Source organism: Microcebus murinus, chromosome 9 (genome assembly GCF_040939455.1).
Source record: "Microcebus murinus isolate Inina chromosome 9, M.murinus_Inina_mat1.0, whole genome shotgun sequence".
Lineage (NCBI taxonomy): Eukaryota > Metazoa > Chordata > Mammalia > Primates > Cheirogaleidae > Microcebus > Microcebus murinus.
This window is the reverse complement of record NC_134112.1, coordinates 15,750,035-15,773,675: the sequence shown is the minus strand read 5'-3', so window position 1 is coordinate 15,773,675 and position 23,641 is coordinate 15,750,035. Positions and strand designations below refer to the sequence as shown.

The window sequence follows — 23,641 nt, the reverse complement described above, 5'->3', positions numbered from 1 at the left end:
CCTAAAAAAGGGAACTAAAAAATGGCCAGCACATTTGGAGCACTGGGTGAGAGAAATGACATTTTGAGAAAAGGGATGAATGTTTTTGGAGATGAGCAAGACAGAATTGTTGGATTAATGAGAGTGAGAAGATGATTATGAAATAGTGAAGGAGATCGATAATAGCGGGATTGAGTTGGTAGTCACCATTACCAGTGTTTGAAAGATGGACCCAGTGGCACAATCAAATTTAACATATTTGCTTAATAAAAGCCTTAAATAAGATCTTACTGATTATTATCCATTAGTTATTCTTACCTTAAACAGTTTTTAAGTATAGGCAGTGCATATATATCAATATCTGTAATTTTTAGTCATTCTTAATAATTTTACTTTTGATTTTGTAATTGCTTATTTCTTTTATTAAGTTATTTGAAAACAAATTTTTCAAGAAATGGTGCTAGTTTCAAACCTTTGAGAACCTTGTGAGCTTAAAGAGATCCTACTACTTTTGTGATATTCTCTGCTTCTGTAACATGTGCTCTAAGCCTATTCTCATTATTAGACTGCAAAGCACACTCTATTATCTGAGTATCTGAGCCTGTAGTTGAATTGAGTCTTTTGATGAGTGGTCTTTGCTTATGTAATTCTATTTTCTGAAGCTCAAGTTAGGCCGATAAAGGTGACTATGGAGGTCATACATGATGCTGGTCTTCTGAGGGTCTGATTTTCTGTGTGATGACCTGAAAAGTCTGATGAAAAAGAGAAAGGGGTACTGGTGATATTTAAAAAAAAAAATAATAGGTAGCAACATTTTGAGGTTGACTTTCTCTGTCACATGCGCAAAGCTGTGCACCACAAATCATCTGTAGTAGGTATTAGTGATTTATTTTTGGACCTGTGTGCCATCCTCGTATATCACATTAAAGGAGATATTATTGACCTGTTCTAATTTGTGAAATAGGATGTTGGTCTTAAGTAACTCCAGGAGCAGTGGATATTACATCTTCCCTCCCATTGCTATGAGTGTGTCACTTCCACCAGCTACAGAGCCACCAGAGGGGCAGGGAGTAGAAAATGGTTCTGTCAACTGGAGTGAACACTTACCTCCCACATTTCAAAGTAGTTTTGTGTTTAATGAAAAGAAACCTAGTTTGCCTCTGAAATACCATGCTGGCTTTGCTGACTACTTGCCAGCCGCCTACTTGGAATTCATCTTCTGTTGTCTCTGTATGGAAAAGGCTGTCTGGGGAGGCTTATGAAGCATGTGTGATGAACACATTCTTAATTCTTAATTCTAGTCTTTGGGATGAAGGATAATTATTAAAAGAAGTATATACATTAGCCACCTTCATGTAATTCCTAGGAGAGCGGTGAACTCACTGCCATGGATACTTTTGATTTTCAGATCTGGATCAATAAGATCTCCAGTCCTGTGCCGAGAGTTGACAGCATTTGTTTGGAAATTGCTTGCAGTAAGTACTTAAGAGGTGGCAGTATGTTATGCAGATGTCCTTATATGCACTGGGAAATATCTTAAGTTCCTTAATTGAGGAACCTTCACAAATCAAGAAAGTACTATGACTCTCTACTCCATCATTGCCAAGGCTGGCAACACATCGTTAGGAAGCATTAAATATTCATAGGAGTATTTACGTATGCACTGAGGGGCAACAAGACTCCTGTTAATGCCTACCTGCTGATGGCTGACAGGAGCTAATGAGTCAAAATTGGCAAAAATAGAGACAATTCTATACTAGTCATCAGGTATTTTACAACTGTTTTATTGTGATTTTTTAGGAATACTGAAAGTAGATTTTGTTGTGTGGGAACAAAGAAAAGTTCTGGAATATGATGGGTAGTGAGCAACCAAAGAAGCAGCGGTCTTGGGGAAGTGATCTTATTTTTCTCCTGAAGGAAAATGGGGTTATGAATAGCTTCTGTGACCTGGAAGATTAAGGCAGAGGAGTTTCTAGGTGAGCTGTGGAGAAGACACAGTAATGTACCACATGTTTTGCTCAAGGATGGACTACATAGAAGATGGTGGTCCTATAAGGTTATAATACTGCACTGTGACTGTAACTTTTCTATGATTCAATACACATTGTGTTATAGTTGCCTATAGTACTGAGTAGCTATAAGATTTGTGGACTAGGAGCAATAAATAGGCTATACCCTATAGCCACAGTATGTAGTAGGCTGTACCATCCACGTTTCTGTAAGTGCATGCTGTGATGTTCATGCAAGGATGATGAAATCACCTAGTGTTGTATTTCTCTGAATATATCCCTGTCATTAAATGATACATGACTGTATTTTAGTGTAGGAGTCAGAGCTGAAGCTGAGAAAGGGAAAAAAAAAAAAAGCAAAATCAGTTTGAGCACCAAGAGAGATCCACTAGGAGGGGAATTAAAAGTTGGAAAGAAACAGTACTAGCTGGAGGAAGGTAGCTATAGAGGGCCTGTTGTTCCAGTTTCCTGATAGCAACTTCTGAAAAGATGAGAAACAAATGAAAGAATATTCTTATCCCCAGAGCCCATCTTGAGAGAGACTTTCATCGATTGAGTGATGAGATGCAGTGTAACATGGCTCATTTGCGCTAGTGAAATAATTGGCCACCAAGTCCCTGATCCCTGCAGGGTTGATAAGCTAACAGGTTTCATGTATCACCCATCATGACTTTGGCCACCGTATGGCATTGCCATTTTGCCATCCCATAGTCTATGGAACAACTAATACACACCGTCAAATGTCTTTCCACTGTCCGGCTTGCTCTTCTTTCCCAAGTAGCATCCCTAGTGGCATGGTTATTGTCAAGAGTATACAGTTGATGTTTTCTCCCCTCTTCAGTCATTCCCTTGTATTATTAATATATCTTCCTTCTCGACTAAATGTAAGTTCTGCTGAGAGTAGGGGAACCCTTGTATTACACCTTTTAAATCCTTATAAATATCTCTGTGCTGTTACATTTTATCAGTGTTCAACACATGGTTTACTAAAATGGGAACTATTAGTGGATTTAGAAAGGGCCTGCTTTATAATTATTTTATGTTTTACAAATAAATATATTAGTTTTTTCATCTTTAATAGCATAAAGAACATTCTAATTTCTGTTATAGGTAAATATGTCTCATCCATAAATTCCATCTATATGCTGCTAACTCACAAATTGTTATCTCTAGCCAAGACCTCTCCCCTGAACTCCTGATTCATATTCAGCTGCTTACTCTATTTCTACTTGAGTATTAATAAGTGTCTCATACTTTATATGTCCAAACTGAACTGACATTCTCCTGCAAAGTTACCCGATTTCAGTAAATAGCAACTTCATCCTTCCAGATTGTCAGGCTATACATTTTGCAGCTTTCTTTTGGTGCTCACTTTCTCCCATACCCCATGCCCAATCTGTCACCAAATGCTTTTGTTCCTGTATTTAGAACCAACCAGTTCTTACCCCCTCCTGAATGATTGCCATAGTTTCCTAACTGGTCTCCCCACTACTGTGCTTCTCCCAGCAGAGCAGCCAGAGAGCCTCTTAAAGTGTAAACTGGATTGTTCTTCTCTTCTACCAAAAACCTTCCAATGCCTTCCTGTCTCATTCAGAGTAAGTCTTTGCAGTGGCCCATACACAAGGTGCAGCCTTTGTTAACTTGTCTCTCATCATCTCCTGGCGCTCTTCCCCACTTTCTCAGCTCCAGCCTCGCTGGCCTCCTGGCCACCTCCTTCATGACCAGCTCCCCCATCCTTGGAGCATTTGCCTCTGCTCTTCCCTCTCCCTGCAGTGCCTTCCTCCTGGTTTCCACCTGGCATTTCTCCCTTATCACCTGCTCGTCTTTGCTCAGGCACCTGTTTCTCAGTGAGATCATCCTGACCACTCAGTTTAAAATGACAGTGTTCCCAGTTTCATTCTCCATGCCCTTCCTATAGTGGGTAAAATCTGTGAAAGTAGGAGATTTTTTTTTTTTTTTTTTTTTTTTTTGGTTTTGTTAATCACCATATCCCCAGTGTTCAGAGGAAGACCTGACCCAGTTTTGGTGCTTGGAAATAGTTGTGAAGCAAATGAAATAGATTTGATATACTTTGAATCTTCAAACATTGTCAGGTACAATTCTTAAGCTAGTAGTACACATCCAGATTTAGCTTCCCAATATATATTTTAAGTTTGTCTCATAAATTATGAAAACATTGATATGCATTTACCTAATCATCTTTAAATTTTAATATTTCTCTCTGCATTACATGTCAAATAAAAGTTCAGTAGTATTTTTGATATTGCTATCAGAAATAGATCACTTAGAAATTAAATTGCTGTAAGAACAGCCTTGAGTTCAAGGATACATTAATGACTATCAGAGGAATGACTTAAAAGCACCATAATGCATATTTTTTCTCCTTTAATTTTTGTAAGTCATTGATGTTAATTTGTAAGTAAATCTGAGTCTTAAAGCAGATTGTTGAAAGGTTAAATTCTGTTATGTGCACACAATTACTTGTATCTGCTGCTGGTAACATAAATTACTGAATAAGACAGGACTACAAGAAATGACAGAGCTTTAGCAGGCAGCCTGGAGTATGTGCGTGGGAAGAGGGCAGAACATGAAGCAGCAAAGAGTGAGCAGATTTACCAGGATGGAATAAAAGTATTAATTGTATCCCAAATGAATGTAAACAACACTGGGAAATATGAGTCCTGAAAAAACAAAGATTCAGAATCAAACCATGGAAATAATATATAGAGATGTTACCATAGAGTTGGGCTGCCTAAATTTTTAAAGAAAAGTATGGGGACGAGCAGAAGGAAGTGCAGTTGAGATGTGAATACCAGTATAATATGTCAGTTGCCTGAATGAAATAACACATGGTTCACCTGAGCCCTGGTAGGTGATGCTTTGTAAAAGATCTGTCTTTCTGCAAGTGCCTTGAGAGAGTTTGAGTTCTAAGGTAGGGAACAAATTAAGGAGCAACTTGGCTTTTAAAGCTTGCCGTAGGGGATATCTTGCACACAGTTTCACTAAGGGACTAAAGAAAACTTTAGACCCCAAACCATTGCATGATGTGACCCCATGTTTCATTTAAGCATTATAACAGCAAAAACAAAAGACCATTCTCAGGTATATAAATGACATGGCTCAAAATGCAAAGATGATGACTTATATCCATAGTCAAAAGCACTTTAGAAATTTTCAACCAATTCCCATTTGTGTCTATGTAATTTGATAGTTGTATTAAGGCCACAATGACTTAGATGTCCAGAAGTCTTATATGGGTTTTCCTTTTAGTCTATCATTGCATCTCAAACTGTTATATACATAAGAATTATTATGCAAAGTTATATGTACATAATCCATGTTCATTCTGTTTCGTAGAATGATTCAAGAGGTTTTTGAGGATGAGTCTGATTTCTCACTTTTTGCTTTTAAAGGTAGCACATACTTAAAGTTAATTTAATGATTCTTTGCAATGAAAATTTGCCTTTACTTTCTTTGCTGTGCAGTAATACTCCCTTATCTATGGGGAATATATTCCAAGACTGTAAGTGGATGCCTGAAACCACAGATAGTACCAAACTCCTACATACACTATGTTTTTTCCTGTATAGTAATGGATGGGTAGCATTTACAGCATGGATATGCTGGATGAAGGGATGATTCATGTTCTGGGTAAGATGGAGCACGGTAGTGGGAGATTTAATCTCCTAAGAATAGCACACAGTTTAAAACTTATGAATACTTATTTCTAGAATTTTCCACGTAGTATTTACATACCGGACCACAGTTGATCACAGGTGACTGAAACTATGGAAACGGAAACTGTGTGTGTGGGGGGTCTACTATTTATACGTATGCCATATATGCATATGTATACTATATACATTTTATGTTTAACTGTATTTATATTGTATATACATTTGTATATACTGTATTTTGATAGGCAGGCATAGATACAGCACCCCTTTGCAAAACAGACTTATGTCCTCATTGATTTTCTGAACTAATCAGAAGTTGTGTACATGGCGATACTTATCCTTCATACTTCAATGTGCATCCCCTAAGAATAAGGGCATTCTCCTACATAACCAGGATACTAAACCATACTCAATTCCCCAATTGTCTTTTGTAGCTTTTTCTTTTTTTGTTGTTCACGATTCAATCTAGGCTTGTGCATTGCATTTGGTGGTTTGCTCTTTATGCTCTTTTCAGTTTGAAGAGTATTCACATCACTATCCTTTTTGTTTTTGTTGTTTTGGTTTTCACCACATTAACTTCTCTGAAGAGTCCAAGATAGTTGTTTTGTAGAATGTCCCATACACTGTGTTTGTCCTATTGTTTTGTTATGAATTAATTCAAGTTAAATATTTTTGTCAAGGATATATCATAATTGATGTTATGTAGTTCTTTTTTTTTTTTCAGATTTCCAAAATCAAATAATGTTATGTAGTTCTTACTGCAACACATCAGAAGGCACATGATGTCAGCTTGCTTCGGTATTAGTGATGCTATTTGATTACTTGATTCAGATGGTGACTGCCAGATCCAGTGAAATTATTAAATAACCTAGGAGATGAGATAATACTTTGAAACTATGAATATCATATTCTCCAGCAATCTTATATGATTGTTAGCATCATTGATGATTCTTGTCTTGATCAATTACTACACTGAGAGGTGCAAACTGTTGATTTTTCTAATTTTATCATTCTTTCTACATTTTTTATCTGACTTTTTTCTGTAAAAGAGAGCTCTTCCCAACTCTATGTATGTTTTTTCCAATATTACCATGGACTCATGGCATTTTTAAGTTTTTCCAATGCAAATTTCAAAGTTATGGTCATTGTTCATTATTTTGTACAAGTTATCCCAAAGTAGCCAGTGGGAGCTCCTTCAAGATAGCCTACACAAAATGGTTTTGTAATAGTTGTGGCTTTTCATGCCTTCTCTAAGAAATCTTTAAAAAGGTATAAAAATATTCTGCACATTCTTCTAGAAGCTTTATATTTTTGATTTTTATGTTTAGGTCTGTGATCCATCCTAAATTATTTCTTACATGGTGTGAGTTAGTGTTGGTTAGAGTTAGTGTTCGGACTTTTTTTTTCTCCTTCAGTTTTGATATCTGGTTGTTCCAGCACCATTTGTTGAAAACAAACTGTATTTTCGTCATTAGACTGCTCTGACATCTTTGTCAAAAGTCAGATGATCATTTATGTGTGCATCTATCTAGTTTCTCCAGTTTGCCTCATTGATCTATTTATTGATTCTTATGGTAGTAATCACACGGTTTTGATTACTGAAGCTTTATAGAAAGTCTTTAAGTTAGGTAGTGTAAATCTTTCAATTTTGCTCTATTTTTCCAAGAATGCTTTGGATAGGCTCATTTCTTTACATTTGTATATACATTTTAGAATGAGCTTGTCTGTTTCTGTGAAAATAAACTTGGTGAGATTATGATTGAGATTAAGTAAAATCTGTAGATCAATTGGGGAGCATTGATATCTTAACAATGTGAATTATTCAAATCCATGAACATGGTATATCTCTCCATTTATTTTCATCTTCAGTTTCTCTCAAAAGTGTTTTGTAGCTTTCAGTGTTGAGAGCTTGTGTATCTTCTATTAAATTTATTCCTTAGTGTTTTGTTTTTGATGCTGTTTTAAATGTCAGCGTGTCTTTCCCTCCCTCCCTCCTTCCCTCTTCCTTTCTTTCTTTATCCCTGTCCCTCCCTCCCTCCCTCCCTCCCTCCCTCCCTTTTCTCTCTCTCTCTCTTTTTTTCTATGTCTAGTTTATTCTCCCACTCCCAGAATGAAGGAATTGGTAAACAGGTGAATCACAAAATTTTAAGTGAATGCTTGATAATTTTTTTTAATAGGACAGCAAAAGTAATTTTAATGCAATACGATAGACATCATTATAGAAGTCTGTGTACACTGTTTTCTGATGGGGCAGAGAGGTGTAGAAGAGTGGAAGGAAACTAAAGCTCCTCTGAGAAAGTGACCTTTGAGCTAAGGCTTATAAATGAGGGAGAGCCGCAGAGATAAGGAGAGTGGCACTCCAGTTAAAGAGAAGAATATTTTTTTTTAATAAAAGCAGAGGTTTGTGAGAATGTGTTGCCTTTAGGCAACTGCTTGTGATTTTTATCATGGTGAAATGGTTCTGTAGAAGTAGGCACAAGTAGGCCAAGTGGTAGGTTAGGCAAGATTAAAGAGTTTGAACTCTATCTGAAGATCTCAGGAAACCATTTAATAAATGATCTCATAAACATAATCTACTTTTCTAAAACATTTACTGCTATTGAGTCAGTGCTTGACTCAATGCCTTTAAAAAAAATTGAACTAATGCTTAATATTGAAAAAATTTCCTGTTACGGTTCACATTTTTGGCTTTCACTGATAAATAAAAGTTGCCCTATATTTATAACCTCTAGCCCCTGAATATTGGGCTCACACCCCTCTCTTGTTTGCTTATTTTTTCCTTGTCTCCTAAGGCCAACTGTCAGTTTCCAGTTTTCTTTGAGCTTACCTTGTTGTTTTTCTTGTATCTGTAATGTGTTTCTCTGTCCCTTTCAAAACCTGGGGAAGAAACCTGGAGAGCCACATTTCAAGAAAATGTGGAAATGGAGAATTGTTCCACAGAGTTTGAAATTATACAAGTCTCCCCCCAAATTAAAAACCAGTGCAATGAAACATTTTAATGGTTAAACAGAAATGTCTGCCCTCCTATTAATTTTAGTTTTTACTTTATGAGTTTTGAATTATGTGATGATTTAGGTATAAGTTCTAACATGCTGTACTACTTGTGGGAGCTGTTCTGAGGGTTAAGTGACATAACGTATCTTATATGTATAGTATATTTCAGCATTGCACCTGACACAGTAAGTCTCAGTGTAAGGAAGTTATTCATTTTGTTATTATGTTAATATATGGTTTACTGTGTTATATAATATGTAATAATATATTAATATGTGAGGTTAGTTTATACTTTTATTGTATGATATGTTATGATCTTTGGTTCTTTGTTACATGTTACATTATTACATGTTCTCGGTCAGATAATGTTAGTAGTTTGCTAGTTTATTTAATGATAGGCTAGCTTTCCTTTTTAATGCTCTGAATCAATATGTAGGATTTTACTTTTCTTTTATTTCAAATTTTGAAATGTCTGTAAAACTATCTGACTCCAGTCCTTTTGCCAGTTGATTCTTTTTCAACTTTTTCAGCTTTCTTTTTTGAGATAATTCATTTTATTCAAGCCATCTATTACTTCTTAATGTAATTTATATATTTCCAGAGTATTGACTTTCTTTATGGTTTTCAAATGTAATTAGCGCCAAGTATTACATTTTGACAGTTGCTTCTTCTAGAGTGGTACTTGTATTCCTTTATTAATACTCTCCAACCCAATTTAAGTTTTATATTTGCCTTTTTAAAGGACTAGTTATTGAGTTTATTTACATATTAAATTTGCTTATGGAAATATTCATCCATGTAAAAAAAGTAGAGAATTTAGTATAAGAAATCACATTCTACCCACCGCCAAGCTTGAAATAATTATCATTCTCCCTTTGGATTTATTAATTGCACTTATTTAAAAAAATTATATTTTTTTGCATAGTATAGTTGTAGTTTTTCAAACTTTGTTATTTAAATACCTAATTCTTTAATTTTTTCTTTATCTAAAAAGTAAAGTACTTTAAGTGAGTAAATTTGATAATAAGCCCACATTTGACAGCTTTCCACTGTTTTCACTGCCATTATTTTCTAATGGTTGGTTGTTTTACTTTTTAAATATCTTTATCCCAATAGTTATTTTAGGAAATATTGTTACATTATAAATTTCTATTTTATGCACTTCTTGTTCTGTATACAGTTCCTACAAGATTTATTGAATTTGATGTTTTGGGTAGTCCAGTTTTATGATGAATTTTATAAGCATGGCTTATAATCTCCTTAAAATAGGATATAATCTATGACTGTAGGATTAAAAATAATTGTCTGTTTTTTAAGAAACTTATAGTACTCAATCTGTATCCATATTATATCTTTAAAATCTTAAATAGTAAGAAAAGTAAACTATCAAAACCTCTCATTATGATTATAATCTGTCATTTAGCATTTGCCTTTTCTTAGTTTTTAAAGATATCTTTTATATCTCTGTTCTTTCTGATAGGGCATACATTCATATGTGGTATCAACCCTGATATCAAGTTTATTCCACTTCTCAATTTTTAAAAATCCAAATATTAGCTATTCCTGCTGAGTTAAAAGGATGTATGTCAGAACATACACTGTCCTGGCTGCTAACAAAGGTAGTGCAGAGAAGGCTGGGTGATTGGGTTGAGAGACTTTGTTTGGCTACCACCAGGAGATGCCCAGAGATCCTCTCTGCACCTCCTAGGAAGGTGTGAGATCTTATGGGACTTCTGTAAAATGAGTTCTGTAAAATGACTTCTGTAAAAAGAGTTAGCTACTGCTGTGTAGCCCCTGCTTTTTACCATCTGGGAAGTGTCAATTCTGTGCTCAAACAGATGGAACTGAAGTTTTGGCTCAGGTCTGCACCTAGCATGGGGTGCAGCCTAGATCAGTGAAACTTATACAACCTGAACTTAAGAAATAGATATAAGTTGCTTTAAGCCATTAAGCAACTTGAGTTTTAGATCGTTTGTTAATACAGTATAAATGTTGAAATTGCTGACTGACATTATAGTACATAGGAGGATAGTTACCCATTGACATAAAACAATTAAGACATCAGTCTCTTTTTCAAAAAGCAAAACAACCAAAGGGGATTCTCATCTCTTCACACAAATGTTTTTTTGTTTTATAATTCTTCACTCTCTGTATTTCCCCCAAGGTTGGAAAAAAGTCCTGAATTGTAGATTTAGCTTCCTATGTATACAGCTAATCAATACTTAACACCTCTTTAGAGAGGGATAGCTTTCTTTAAGCCTACCCCAGAGAGGATCTCAATACCAAGGATTGAATATTTAATACTTCTAAAATGTCATCTGGGAAAATAGCTAAGCTGTTTCTCGGAAACAAATGGCTGTAGTCTCCTCAAGTCAACGGAGATTTTTGGGAGCCTGCTCTGTGCCAGTGTCTGAGCTAGACTCTAGATAGAACTTATTCAGTTGATAATTTGTGTTGTTCCTGGTGTATGTCATGTGCTGGGGTCAAATTCAGGGCCTTTAAAGAGTACACCAGGTGGCAGGAGAGGCACACAGGTAAGTGGATTAGTGAAGGCGTAGTGTGGTAAGCAGTGTCATAAATGGCACATCCTCAGTCTTGGCAGGGGTTAGAGAGATGAACTTGACTTTGCCTGGAGATTGGAACATGGGGAGCATTCAGGGAAGTCTTCCTGATGGAACTGACACTTGCACTGCATCTTTCTGAAGAATGCTGTTATGTTATGATGCAGTCAGATAAGGAATAGAAAGGTGCTTTAGGAACAATCCTTCACTTTGCATGTTAAAAGGAAGCTCTGACCCTCCATGAGTGTCAGAATCACATGGTTCAGGTATATGGGATTTAACCAAGATGCATGGGTGATACTGATGTAGATGCAAACTGCAAATCCATTACTTAATTGCATATACAAATTCCATAATGCATTTTATGCAATTGCTTATTCTCCCTTGTAATTGCCTCAAGAACCTTCAGATGCTGTCTTTGCTGGCCAGACAGCTCTACTCCGTCTTTAGGGTTTCACCTCCCAGGCTCACCAGTCCCACACTCAGAGTTTTTGTATCTTCCCTTAAAACTTGAATGAAATGCCCTAACTAGTAATGTTTTGTAAATCTGGCTTTAAGATAAGTCCCACACTGAGAGTTTTTGTGTCTATCTTGGCCAAATTAAGCAACCAGAAGTGCATTGGAGTTAACCTACTGTCAGGAGAAATTTGACTGATGGAAATAAGCAACAGGAAGAAGCTGGGAAGATGTACCCGTCTTCTCTGCCCTTCCTACAGACTGCCCCGAGGCATCCTTTCTTCACTTTGCATATCTGGAAATCTACCACCTGCTGAATGGACCTGCCAGCCACTGACTAGTGTGTCACTTCAGAGCTCATCAAGAAGCCAGTGCAGTGCTTCTTATTCTTCCCTGTTTTACTAATTTTTATCTTATTTATCCTGTATTTTTTTAAGGAACTCAGGGTAAAACATTCTATATATATATATACATTTGAGAAAAAATATATCTATTAAGTCAAATACACGTGTATTTAGAAGGTATCTTTAACTCAAGTCTATCACAATAAAATTCATCACAGAAAAATCAAGTCCAGTTTTATTATAAAGGCTAATAGTACAGAAACCAAGATTTCCCTACAGAACACAAATTAGCTGGTATTTCCTTAGTATTTTTGACCAGTACTTCCTAAATATCCCAGTTCATATCTCTTTATAGGAATAAAAATATTCTTGAGCTTTTTCTCTCCTCCCACTTGCCCACAATTTCCTACCAATCCCCCCAAGAAATTATCCCTCAGGGGTAATTGGGGTTTTTTTTTTTTTTGGAGTGTGATAGAGACTGTCAAATTTGTTTACCTGCTGTTGTGAATTGCAAGATGTAGTGACAGTTACTGTTAGTCAGTTTCACTGGCAGTGAAGGAGATAGAGGACAAAGATGGCCAAATGTGTGTAAGTTTAATTAGTATGTCACTAGCATGAGTCTTTCAAACTAAGCACCCTTCTTCTCTTACTTTCCCTTTTTTGAGTAGAAATTTCATTCAAAAAACTTATCCTACAAGCCTGAACCATGTATTTTCAAGACCTAAATGATCTACACTTTCACTTGTTATATCTAGACCAATTCGCTGGAGTAGGTATAGGTAAATTTTTTAAAAAGAAAGAGAGAAAAGAAAGCTTTCTCTTTTTTATGATTTCCTTGTTTCCCAGTGAAAAATCACTTTGTTTAGAATCAAGCTGCTTTGAGCAGTCTGTTCTTTGGGTAACTTTATTATTGAGGCTATTGCAACCATCTGTAAATTCTAGCTAATTATCAGTTTTAACATCTGATAAATAATGATTCTCATTTCCCAAGTCATGTGTATACCATTGTATAATGTTGTTTTATAGTTTGAAATGTGAGCCTCAGATTTTTATGGTTGGTGTTTTTCTTTGTTGTCTTTTTGTATTCATGAGGAGTGGGTTCGTGGAAGGAAGAAGGAGTGAGAGATAGAAAATGATCCAATTAGTTTGACAATGATTTTCCTCCTAAAAGCAATCCTCAGTTTCAATTTTTTTTTATTTTTATTCCAGGATATTATGAGGGTACAAACATTTTGGTTACATTTTAGGTCTTTGCCTCACTCAAGCGAGGACTAGAGACATGCCCTTCCCCTCTATAATGCGCACCACATCCCTTAGTTGTGAGTTTACCACCCCCCATCCCCCTAATCCCTGGAGAATATTACTACTGTGTAAGCACCATAGTGTTGAATTTGTTGGATTTCCCAAGTAGTTTAGAGAATGTAAGAATTGAAATTAATTTTTAAATACAGTTGCTATTAGATTATTAGAATGGCTTAAGAATTACTGGGTTGCTTTTTCTTAATGTAGACTGTATTACTGAAGAAATATGTCTTTATTCATCCAGATTCAATTTTAAAGAACATCTCAGCTATCTCTTTAAACTTCAAAAAGTGTGCTTCATCACAAAAAATATATATATATTTTATATTCATTTTTAGCTCCTAGAAGTCTGACAGGTCATTGTAGTGCTTTGCAAGCTTTGTTTTAAGAGCTGCTATACTGGGGAGTATGCCATTGATATTCCTTCACTAGGATGATATTGATCTCATTGAGACAAATTATGTAGAAATATTTTCAGTTTTTGGATCTTTATATTGTCTTTTAAAAATCACTGAAGTAGACTCCTATTGAGATTTTCAAAATGGTTTGTTCATTTGCTGACTCTGAGGAAGTTAATTAAATGCCCATGACACTGTTTCCTAATGTCACCTAGATAAGCAGATAAGAAAGAGAAGAGCTGCACAGAGTCCTGGGATATTTGTCCATGACCCTAACAAAATGACATGTGAATATAGTCCCTCCTGTTATAAATTTAGTAAGTACAAAAAAATAAATTTGAAAAATGTGGAAAAGGTAAAAGGAAGGAGGGAAATATAACTTTATCAGCCAGAGATTATCACTGCTAACATCTGATATATTTCATAGGTATATTCTTATAAGAATTTGGTTTAGATTTATTTTACAGAGTTGTGAATGTACTACATGTTTGCGTATTCTCTTTAGTATTAGATTTTAATCTAGCTATTATTGTAAACCATGTATTTTTGCAGGTCATTATAAATGCTTTGTAAACATTTATTTTAAGGACTATACTGTGGCTATACCATGATTTATCTAATTATTCCCCTATTGTTAGATATTTAGTTTGTTTTCTAATTGAGATTATTACAGATACATGATGATGAAGTCTTTTTAATAGACATTTTTATTGAAAGATAACACATACACTATTCATTTATGTATACGTGTACATAAATACACAGGTTTTTTAATTTTTCATGAGTTAACACATCACTGGAGCTACGGTCTACATCAATAAATTATCAATAAGTGAGCACAGCCATGTTACCACTACTCAGGTCAGGAACTAGAACTTTGCCGAGTCCTCTAAGTACACCCCCAACCTTGTACCCTCTAATCACTATTTCCTGCCTCTCTTGAAGGAAATCATTAACCTGGCCTCTGATGCCATCGCTTATTGCCTTCAAGGTCTGTAGTTCAGAACTGGAGTTATAAGGTCAAGGGGTATGAATATTTTAAAGTGTCTTATTTCATATAATCAAATTGCTTTCAAAATTTTCATGCCCTTTACCACCACACTACATAGAAGTATGGAAAGGACTTTTGTGCCTGAGTGTAGGAAGGGAGAGAAATCAGGGTCAAGTATAAAGAGATAAAGTTCTGGACAGTGAATAGGACCAAATAGGACAATATTGCTTTAAAGAAATCTCAGCAGTCTGTTTCCAAATTCAGTTTTACCTCTTTGAAAATGCTCTTCTTTATCTGGCCATTGCCAGTCACTGTGGCAGAAAGAAAGGAAAGCATGGTGAGCCACACACTGGCTCTTCGTACTTCTGGACACAAGTGACCCACAAACCTGTGCCCACATTACATGGCCACCTTCGTGGCCAAAGAAAGGACTTGAGTTCAAAGAGCGAGGATTGCATAATCCCCCAGGGAGAGGTACTACAGGAAGGGAAACTGGGATATTTGAAAAACAGTCACTTTCTATTTAATGACTTTGCCCCATCCATGAGGAGATCAGATTTTTAGGTTACTCATCTTTTACTTTCATTATAAAAGCATATCCTAGCTTTAGGAGACCTGCATCTCTGTATAGGGCTGTAACTTCTGTAATTATCAATCCAGTAGTTGCATAGTACAGAACTTTTTGGAGTGTGTACACTTCTTTTTTTCAAAAAGAGGCCTGGAAATATTCCTGTCCATTAAGAGGATGAGGAAGTGATAAATTCAGTTTATTAGGTATTTTTGGTAGAAAGCAATTCTGTCTTATGAAATAACCTTTTTATAGCTGGTTCATGTGTTCTGCGTACACGCTCCAGGAAGGCATTCAGTAAATAGTTTTCTTGTCCATGTGTAGTGACACTTACAGGACTGCAGAGGTTTTCTCCCTGGCACAGCAAGAGAACTGGCATGGCTCATTCACCAAGAGCCCTACTCCAGGTTACCAGGACCACCTTTTAATTGTGGTTAACGTCCTATCTTTCACCTTTTCCTGTTGCCATTGCTTTCTGTAACAACTACTTTGTAGTATTGATTGAAAACGTTAAGCATTGCTTCTCATCTCACTTTGTCTTTATGTCTGCATCAAGACATACATCAGTCAGGACACCCTGTTGCTACACCTCACGTAGTGGTGAGGGTAGTAGAGTAGTATTAGGTGATTGTGGATTTAACATGGTATCTCTCTTTTATTCCCCAAAGGTCTCTTCTCTCTAGGAATGGTGAAGTTGGAAAAAGGCTCCTTTAACCCACCCTGGGATGAACCACCTGCCAGAAGACATGGAGAATGTTCTTACCGGGAGCCAGAGCTCCCATGCTTCCGTGCGCAGCGTCCATTCCATCAACCCCACACAACTCATGGCCAGGATTGAGTCCTATGAAGGAAGGGAAAAGAAGGGCATATCTGATGTCAGGAGGACTTTCTGTTTGTTTGTCACCTTTGACCTCTTATTTGTAACATTACTGTGGATAATAGAGTTAAATGTAAGTTGGATTTTTTTTTCATGACTTTATAAAAAAATGTTTCCAGAAACAAAAAACAGTCTTCTTATTTTTCTCATCATTTCTGTTTCATTTAGTGATTTCCATCTTTTTCCAAATGAGATAACATTGCTCTTCTCCAGCTGCTTTGGACCTTTCTTGTTCTCTAATGTTACTGTTTAAAACAAACCTGAGGCCAGGCACCATGGCTCACTCTTGTAACCCTAGCACTTTAGGAGGCTGAGGCGGGAGGATTGCTTGAGGCCAAGAGTTTGAGACCAGCCTGAACAAGGGTGAGACCCAGTCTCTCTCAAAAAATAGAAAAATTAGCTGACCCAGTCTCTACAAACAAATAGAAAAATTAGCAGAGTGTGGTGGCATACACCTGTAGTTCAGCTACTCGGGAGGTTGAGGCAAGAGGATTGCTCGAGCCCAGGAGTTTGAGGTTGCAGTTAGTGGTGAGCTATGATGACGCCACTGCACTGTAGAACAAGAAATAGAGAAAGACCCTGTCTCAAAAAAAAAAAAAAAAAAAATAGTAAATTTAAAACTTATACTGTATGAGACTTTGAAATTTGGATTTCTGGTGTTTTACTTTATAGCAGAAATTGACAAAAAAAAATAGGCTGTTTTAGTAAATAAAGTTTTATTGGAACATAGCCATGCCTATCTGTTTATATATTGTTTATGGCTAGCTTTTATGCTAATTGAGCTGAGTAGTTGTGGTAGAGACCCTCTGACCCTCCAAGGCAAAAAATACTTATTCCGTAGCCCTCTTTAGAAAAAGTTTCATGATATTCCTTCCAAAAAAATGCTTCTCGAATATGTTTTATATGTTTCATCTGCTTTTCTGATTCTTACATTTAAGATTTGCATGTGTCCATTCTTTACTTTTTTTCAGAGATTACTTATTCATAATTTATGAAAAAGAGTATCTATCCTAAAGGCATTTGGAGTTATACTTTATTTCCAAATAATTGTCTAGACCAGTATCATCCAACAAAAATATAATGCAAAGTTTAAAATATGTAATTTCAACTTTTCTAGATGCCACATTAATACAAGTAAAAATAAACAAGTAAAATTCATTTTAATAATTTATTTAATCCAATATATTTGTTTTCTCACTCAATCTTGAGTCTGTTTACATTCCTCACCAACAAATATGTGAGCTCTTCCCAGAAGGCTTTCCTCACAAGGAAAGATGGTCTGTTTCTTTCATTTCAGCAGTTCATTTATTTCCAGGAAGTGTTTGCTAAGATATAGGTAGTAATAATTATTACCTATTGTTTATTAGTAGACACAATGCTAGGTGCTTTATAAGAATTTATTAAAATACTAAAAAGATCTTGAAATTCCTGTTTTAAAATGATTTAAAATTTTTCCTTTTAACAGCAAGAGTCAACATCTTAATCTAATTTCTGATTCATATTCTGATTCATAACAACAATTTCAATTCTAGACTCTCTAGTCTCTTAATAATTAGGGTCACTGAATCTCATTTAGTTTCATCATGAATCCTAATACAGGAAGAAAACTCATTATGAAAGCATACAGTTTTATTAGAAAATAAGATTTGTGTCATAATCACAGTGATATGCAACATGAATCTACTCTTAAGTTTCTGTTTACAGATTTTCCTTCTGTTAACTTAGCCCTGTGGGAATGCCCTACTTTTGTTTAAAAGCACATGGGTCAGTGATATGACATAGTAATTTAGAATGACTCTCTTTTTTATTCCATATGCATACATTAAAGAAATTATTTAAATTAATCTATATTTTAAAGGAGTCAGGTATTTTCAAAACTGACAATTGTATAACGAGATGTGAATAAGAAATCCATCTTTTAACAGGAAGCATAGCAGCAGTTTTATGGGGGTACACTTAAAAATTATTTTAACATCAGCACAAAGTCACAGTATTCTTTGCTTTGGCCACTAATCTCACTTTGTGGCTTTACGTGAGGGAAGTCATGGAGTAGCTGTGGTGGAGTTCCTAGATCACAGGGCTCACTTCCTTCCGCTTCTTCTGGGAAATGGAAATAAAGTAGGCTGCCACAGTTCTTGTTTTCAGAAGGGATCTATTTACATTTGCATGCAACATGTTATAAATGCAAAATCCCCAGGCTACCAACTTAGAAATGTGTTTTTATCCTCACTACTGGTTTCCCCAATAGTAAAATTAGAAGATTTGATAAGGGTATATGATCTTTAAGAGAGAATGCAGATGTTTTTAAGAGGAGTATCATGACTTCTTTAGTACTTTTTTTTCAGTGTCCAGTTTCTAATTCTGTTTGTTTTAAATAGTCAGTCTGACCTGAGTTTTTCATTACACACCGTACCATTCATTGTCTTTTGTTATCTCTTTGTAAATCTCTAATCACTGAAATCCATTGTTTTGGTTTTTTTTTACACGTCTATACATTTACTGAGCACAGTTCTGATTCAGGTGTTGCAAACTCTGCAAAACCATATGAGATTTAAAGTTTAGCTGGGGAGACATGGCACATGTCTTTTATTGCCTTGTTATGTTAGTCTTTAAAAGAACAAATTAAATGTCATAAAGAGTGCTTAGGCCATTAGAAGAGAATGGGGGGAGCCAGCTGTTCTTTGCAATTCTAACAGTAACCAAGGAACTTTGCTTTCATATATGACTTCTGCCTTACTGGCCACTTTCCCTCCTTGCTCCAGGGAAATCACTGACACCATCCCAGCCCGGAGTGCAGGGCCCGGGCAAGCCCAGAGAAGCTTAACACCACCTTGGTTCATTTTCCTTCTAGAACATCTTAGGGTAACTGATCTCTTTTGGGTCAGTTAAAGGGATGGTTTTGATTCTGTCCAGGGGCTCTCTTGGTCTACCTTTGACTAGACTAATTTCCCATGTTGGGCCTGGAATTAACCATGGCTAGAGTTCTCTGAGGACTCTGTTTCCTCTCCAGACCCTCCCCCAGACTCTTTAGATCGATATGAACAGGGATCAAAGTGGCAGGGGAAGGGAAATTGTTTGCTTTGTAGATGTCGATATTAAGACTGCGTTTCAAAAAGGCCTTTATCAATGCTTACTGCCTGTTTTCTTATTATTTCTCACTAGTATACTAAAAAGTCTCAGAACACTTCTAATTTGACCTAGAGCTATCATTACCAGCTCTGTGGCCTTAGGCAAGATGTCTAAGTTCTCTGGTCCTCAGTTTCTCAGTCATTTCACTGAACCAATACTGTTCTTGCCTTCCTTTGGGTTCAAATGAGGATCAAGTGGAAAGATGTATAGAGCAGCCCCTCAGGAGTCATAAACATCTACACAACCATAGGTGATGGAATTTATTATTATAATAACTGAAATAAATTTAACATAGAAAAGAAAATGTTAGTTACTGTTCTCTCACTATTGTTACTTTTAAGTTTCAGGTACTTGTTACCCCAGTGATTCTGATTCTGATTCTGTCATCCCACTGTCACTCTGTTGTATAAACAGTGATGACCCCCAGAAATTCAGATGAGGGGGAGCCATGGGTTGGAACTATCTGAGGGAGTGAGCAGAGGAGGTGGACTGAACTGGGTTTGGAAGGATGGGTGGGTGACACCTGGGATGGAAAGATGATCTGGGATGGATGATCTCCACAGTGTGGGAGCACTGGAGAGAGGGTTTGGAGATCAAGGTGAGCGGAAGTACTGAGGCAGAGTGTGCTTGTTCATGTGTGTGTAGGTGTGTGTGTGTGTGTTTGGAGGGGGCATTGGCAGAGGCTGAGAAAACACTTGTGTGGCTAGAAAGTAAGGTGCCTATGTTAAGTGGAATTGCATAGGTAGGCTTGTCCTCGATGATTAAAGTTATTAAAAGGTATATATGAATGGAAGTGTTTGGATTTACTGTGATGGTGAGCTCTTACAGGTTCTGGAGCAGATAGGAAACATGGTTTTGAGATCATCCAGAAGTCAGTGATGTGCAGTCTACATCCCAGCCTCCCTGACGTGTCCAGCTGGGTGTCTGACTTAACGTGCTCCCCCCAACACACACACACACACACCTGTGTCCCCCCTTCTTTTTCAGCAAACAAACCCAGATGCTCAGGCCAGAAATGAAGACTCATCCTTGATTGATTTGCTTGTTTGTTTTGTATTTTTCATGTCCTATATCCAGTCTAAATGTAAGTCCTATCAAATATACCTCTAAAATAGATTGTGAATGTGACCACTTCTTTTCTGCTGTTACCACCCTCGACCAAGCCCACCTCATCACTCACCCAAACTGCTGCACCATGTTCCCAGCTGTTTTGCCTGGTCCGCTCTTACCCTGCAGTCCATGCTCTTCATAGTAGCCAGACCAACCTATGAAAAACATAAGTCAGATCATATCACTTTCTATTGAAAACCTTTACTGGCTTGCTAGACCTCACTTAGAGTAAAATCCAAATGTCATAACTTGGCTTGCAAAGCTCCCAGGAGCCTCTCCAGACTTCCTTCCCACCCTCTGTTCCATCAGCCACACTTGCCTCCTCCTGTTCCCTGACTGGAACAAGCTCCTTTCTGTCTTGGGACTGTTCTACTAGTTGTTTCCTGTATGTGAAATGATTCATGTCCTGTATCTTTTTGTAGACTCTGGCTTCTTATTGCTGGTATCATTTTAAATGCCACCATTATTCCATTCCACTGTCCTACTTCTGTTCTCTGTGCAGCTCTTCTTTTCCTGTTCGTCATCTCCCTTGCCTTGCTTAGAATGTAAGTTCCATGAAGACAAAGGAATATTGTTATGTTTACCAAAGCATTTCCTGTATTTAGAACAGTGCCTGGCACTTAATAGGTGCTCAGAAAATATTTTGGTTAATGGCTAAAGATCACTGTGGCAGTGGTGTGCGATCTGGATTCAACTAGGGACAAATTGGCATCAGAGCACTCACTCGGAAGCTGTTGTATGGGGCTGGTGGGAATAGGAAGGAAAGGGTTAACCTGGGAGACATACTAAATATCAGAAGACTTGTTGATAGGCTGATTTTATCATCCCACTATCCAAAGGTGACCAAGGTTTCTAATGATGAAGGCTAGAAGAGCAGTGCCAGAAAGAACCATGATTGGGGAGGGATTTTGTGTGAAAGGAAAGATAGTCTGTTTAAGACATCTTGAGCTAGAGATAAAAATTTTGAAATAAGGATTTAGAGTACAAATTAGGACTAGAGATACGAATGTTAGATAGCTCTATTTAAAGGCAACACAAAATCAGAGTCGTTTAAAGTATGCAGATACCAGAGAAGAGCTTTTTCTGGGAGCTCTTTCCTGCAAACTTGGCAGCTTCTCTCAGGAATGGAAGTGGGAAGTCTCTGTGTGGTAGAGAACTCCTGCTTGCCACTCAGAATAATCATTCTTTTAATATTATGGATATTGGCAAGTTTCCTTAGCCTGGAGCAGGCGTCCTCAAACTACACAGCCCGCGGGCCACATGCGGCCCGCTGAGGACATTTATCCGGCCCACCGGGTGTTTTTGCCGCTGCTGCCTGTCCTGCTTAGCAGCCGACTCGTCCCGGGCCCACAGTGCACATGTGTGGAATGTGCGCCGCACTCTCCAACGGTCTGAGGGACAGTGAACTGGCCCCCTGCTTAAAAAGTTTGAGGACCCCTGGTCTGGAAAGACAGTGATGAGACTAGATTGGTTGGCTTTTAAGAATTACTTCTACTTACTCCTAGGTTTTCAATTCTGTTTTATTTGTAAAGGTCTGTAGCCAAGGAGGTCTGCAGCCCATCTGTGCTATTTTACAAAAATCTAGCCCTCCTTAAGGGATTTTAAGGTGCAGAATAATGCTTATGGTATGCTTTCATTTGTATAATAAATACAAATACTTGAAAATATAGCTAAGCCAAGAACACCTTTTCCTTATGGCAACTTTTATTCTAATCTGAACCTCTGAAAGATGTTCCTTATTGATTTTATTCCCCTCTTACCCAGGTCTCTGGTTAATTGCCCTTTTATCCTTTTTCAGACCCTCTGCATTGGCTTGCCAGGACTATGTTCCAAATTGGAAACTTGAATTTACTGTCGCACGTCATATTCCCTCGGATCGGGCTTTTCCAAGGGCCCTAACAGTTGCAGAATGCCTGCTTGGCTGCTGCATTGCCGCCTGGCACGTGTCCTCTTCATGATTTTTTCATAAAACCCTCTCCATAGTTTAATTTGTAGAATTTTGCCCTTGTCAATTTAAAATTTATTTTGACAGAATTGGGAGAGGACAGAAAGCTTATCAGGTCTGATCTCCATCATTTAGTATATAACGTTCTCACACATGATTTGGCTCTCCTCTGTCTCTTATTTTGTTATTCACGTTAACTATATACATTGATAAGAGTACTGAATTTTAAACTTCCAGGAGCAGATAAAAACAAGAAATCACAGAGAACTTCTACATTTCTGTCCCGTGTCATGGCAACCGCCTCACTGATGTTTGCCAGGAGATCAGGAGGCCCAAGGCCTTCCAAGACCTGAGACTGTGGAAAGTGGCTAGAAAGTGAGGGAGGCCTGGATAAAGGGTGAACTGCCTTCTTTAAAATATACATTTGTATGATGGGAGACTTTGTCTTAAATGGGAAAAAGATAACATTTTGGTTTGCCAAGATGTGGACCACAAAAGTCATTATTTTTGTTATACATTTATATCTGTCAAATGAATTCGGAATTGAGGGAGAAATGCTTTTCAGCCCTTTTCTATTAAAATCATGAGGATTCTTTTCTTCCACATTTTAACATTTCTAGCCAGAAAAAAATACATAGGAAACCTTACTCTTGTTTTATTTTCACACATAAATCTGTCCTCATTTTTGCTTCTTCCTCCCCTTCCTAGGTGAATGGAGGCATTGAAAACACATTAGAGAGGGAAGTGGTGCAGTATGACTACTACTCTTCTTATTTTGATATATTTGTAAGTATTTTTTGTTTTATATTTCATTTCAGACACAATGAAACTGAGACCAAAAGGCACATTTTCTCTAAATAGACTTCACATTCTGTGCCATTTTTCCCCTCCCTTAAACATTGACCATATTTCCTTTTCCTTTAATTTCCCACCCGTTCATTGCTCTCTCTCTCTCTCTTGCTAAGGAATGGCCTGATCATTTTAAGGGACAAGATCACTGACAGACAAGAGAGGGCAGCAGAAGGAGCCATTCCCATTTTTCTTGGTGTAGAGCCTTAATTCTTTCAAATGGTTGAAATGGAGCTCATTGTCATACCCTCATCACTGCAAGGAAAATTCACCTTCTTATATAACAGCACGATGAAAATGCTGTCCCCCGTTTTGCCTTTTTTCTTTTGTTGATAGTGGGAGGTTAATGTGAAACCTTATTTGGTATTCCGTTAAGTTCTAGAGCAGGGATTCCCAAATGCTGGTCTACAGACCAGTGCTAGTCTGTGGGAGTCTCCAGCTAAATTGGAATA

The 23,641-nt window shown here is 37.1% G+C and overlaps 1 protein-coding gene across 4 annotated transcripts in view; it reads left to right on the top strand.

Moving 5' to 3' along the window:
* STARD3NL (STARD3 N-terminal like) overlaps positions 1-23,641 on the top strand; it is a 48,563-nt gene that overhangs the window by 7,705 nt on the left and 17,217 nt on the right. The window contains exons 2-5 of one of the 4 annotated variants that reach the window (XM_076006302.1): positions 1,388-1,454; positions 3,495-3,583; positions 15,948-16,229; positions 23,049-23,126. In XM_076006302.1, the coding sequence (XP_075862417.1) occupies positions 16,005-16,229; positions 23,049-23,126 (303 nt within the window). In that variant the 5' untranslated portion in view covers positions 1,388-1,454; positions 3,495-3,583; positions 15,948-16,004. The remainder of the gene's footprint in view (positions 1-1,387; positions 1,455-3,494; positions 3,584-15,947; positions 16,230-23,048; positions 23,127-23,641) is intronic. The other 3 variants (XM_076006303.1, XM_012777593.3, XM_012777592.2) reach the window with 3 other exon arrangements.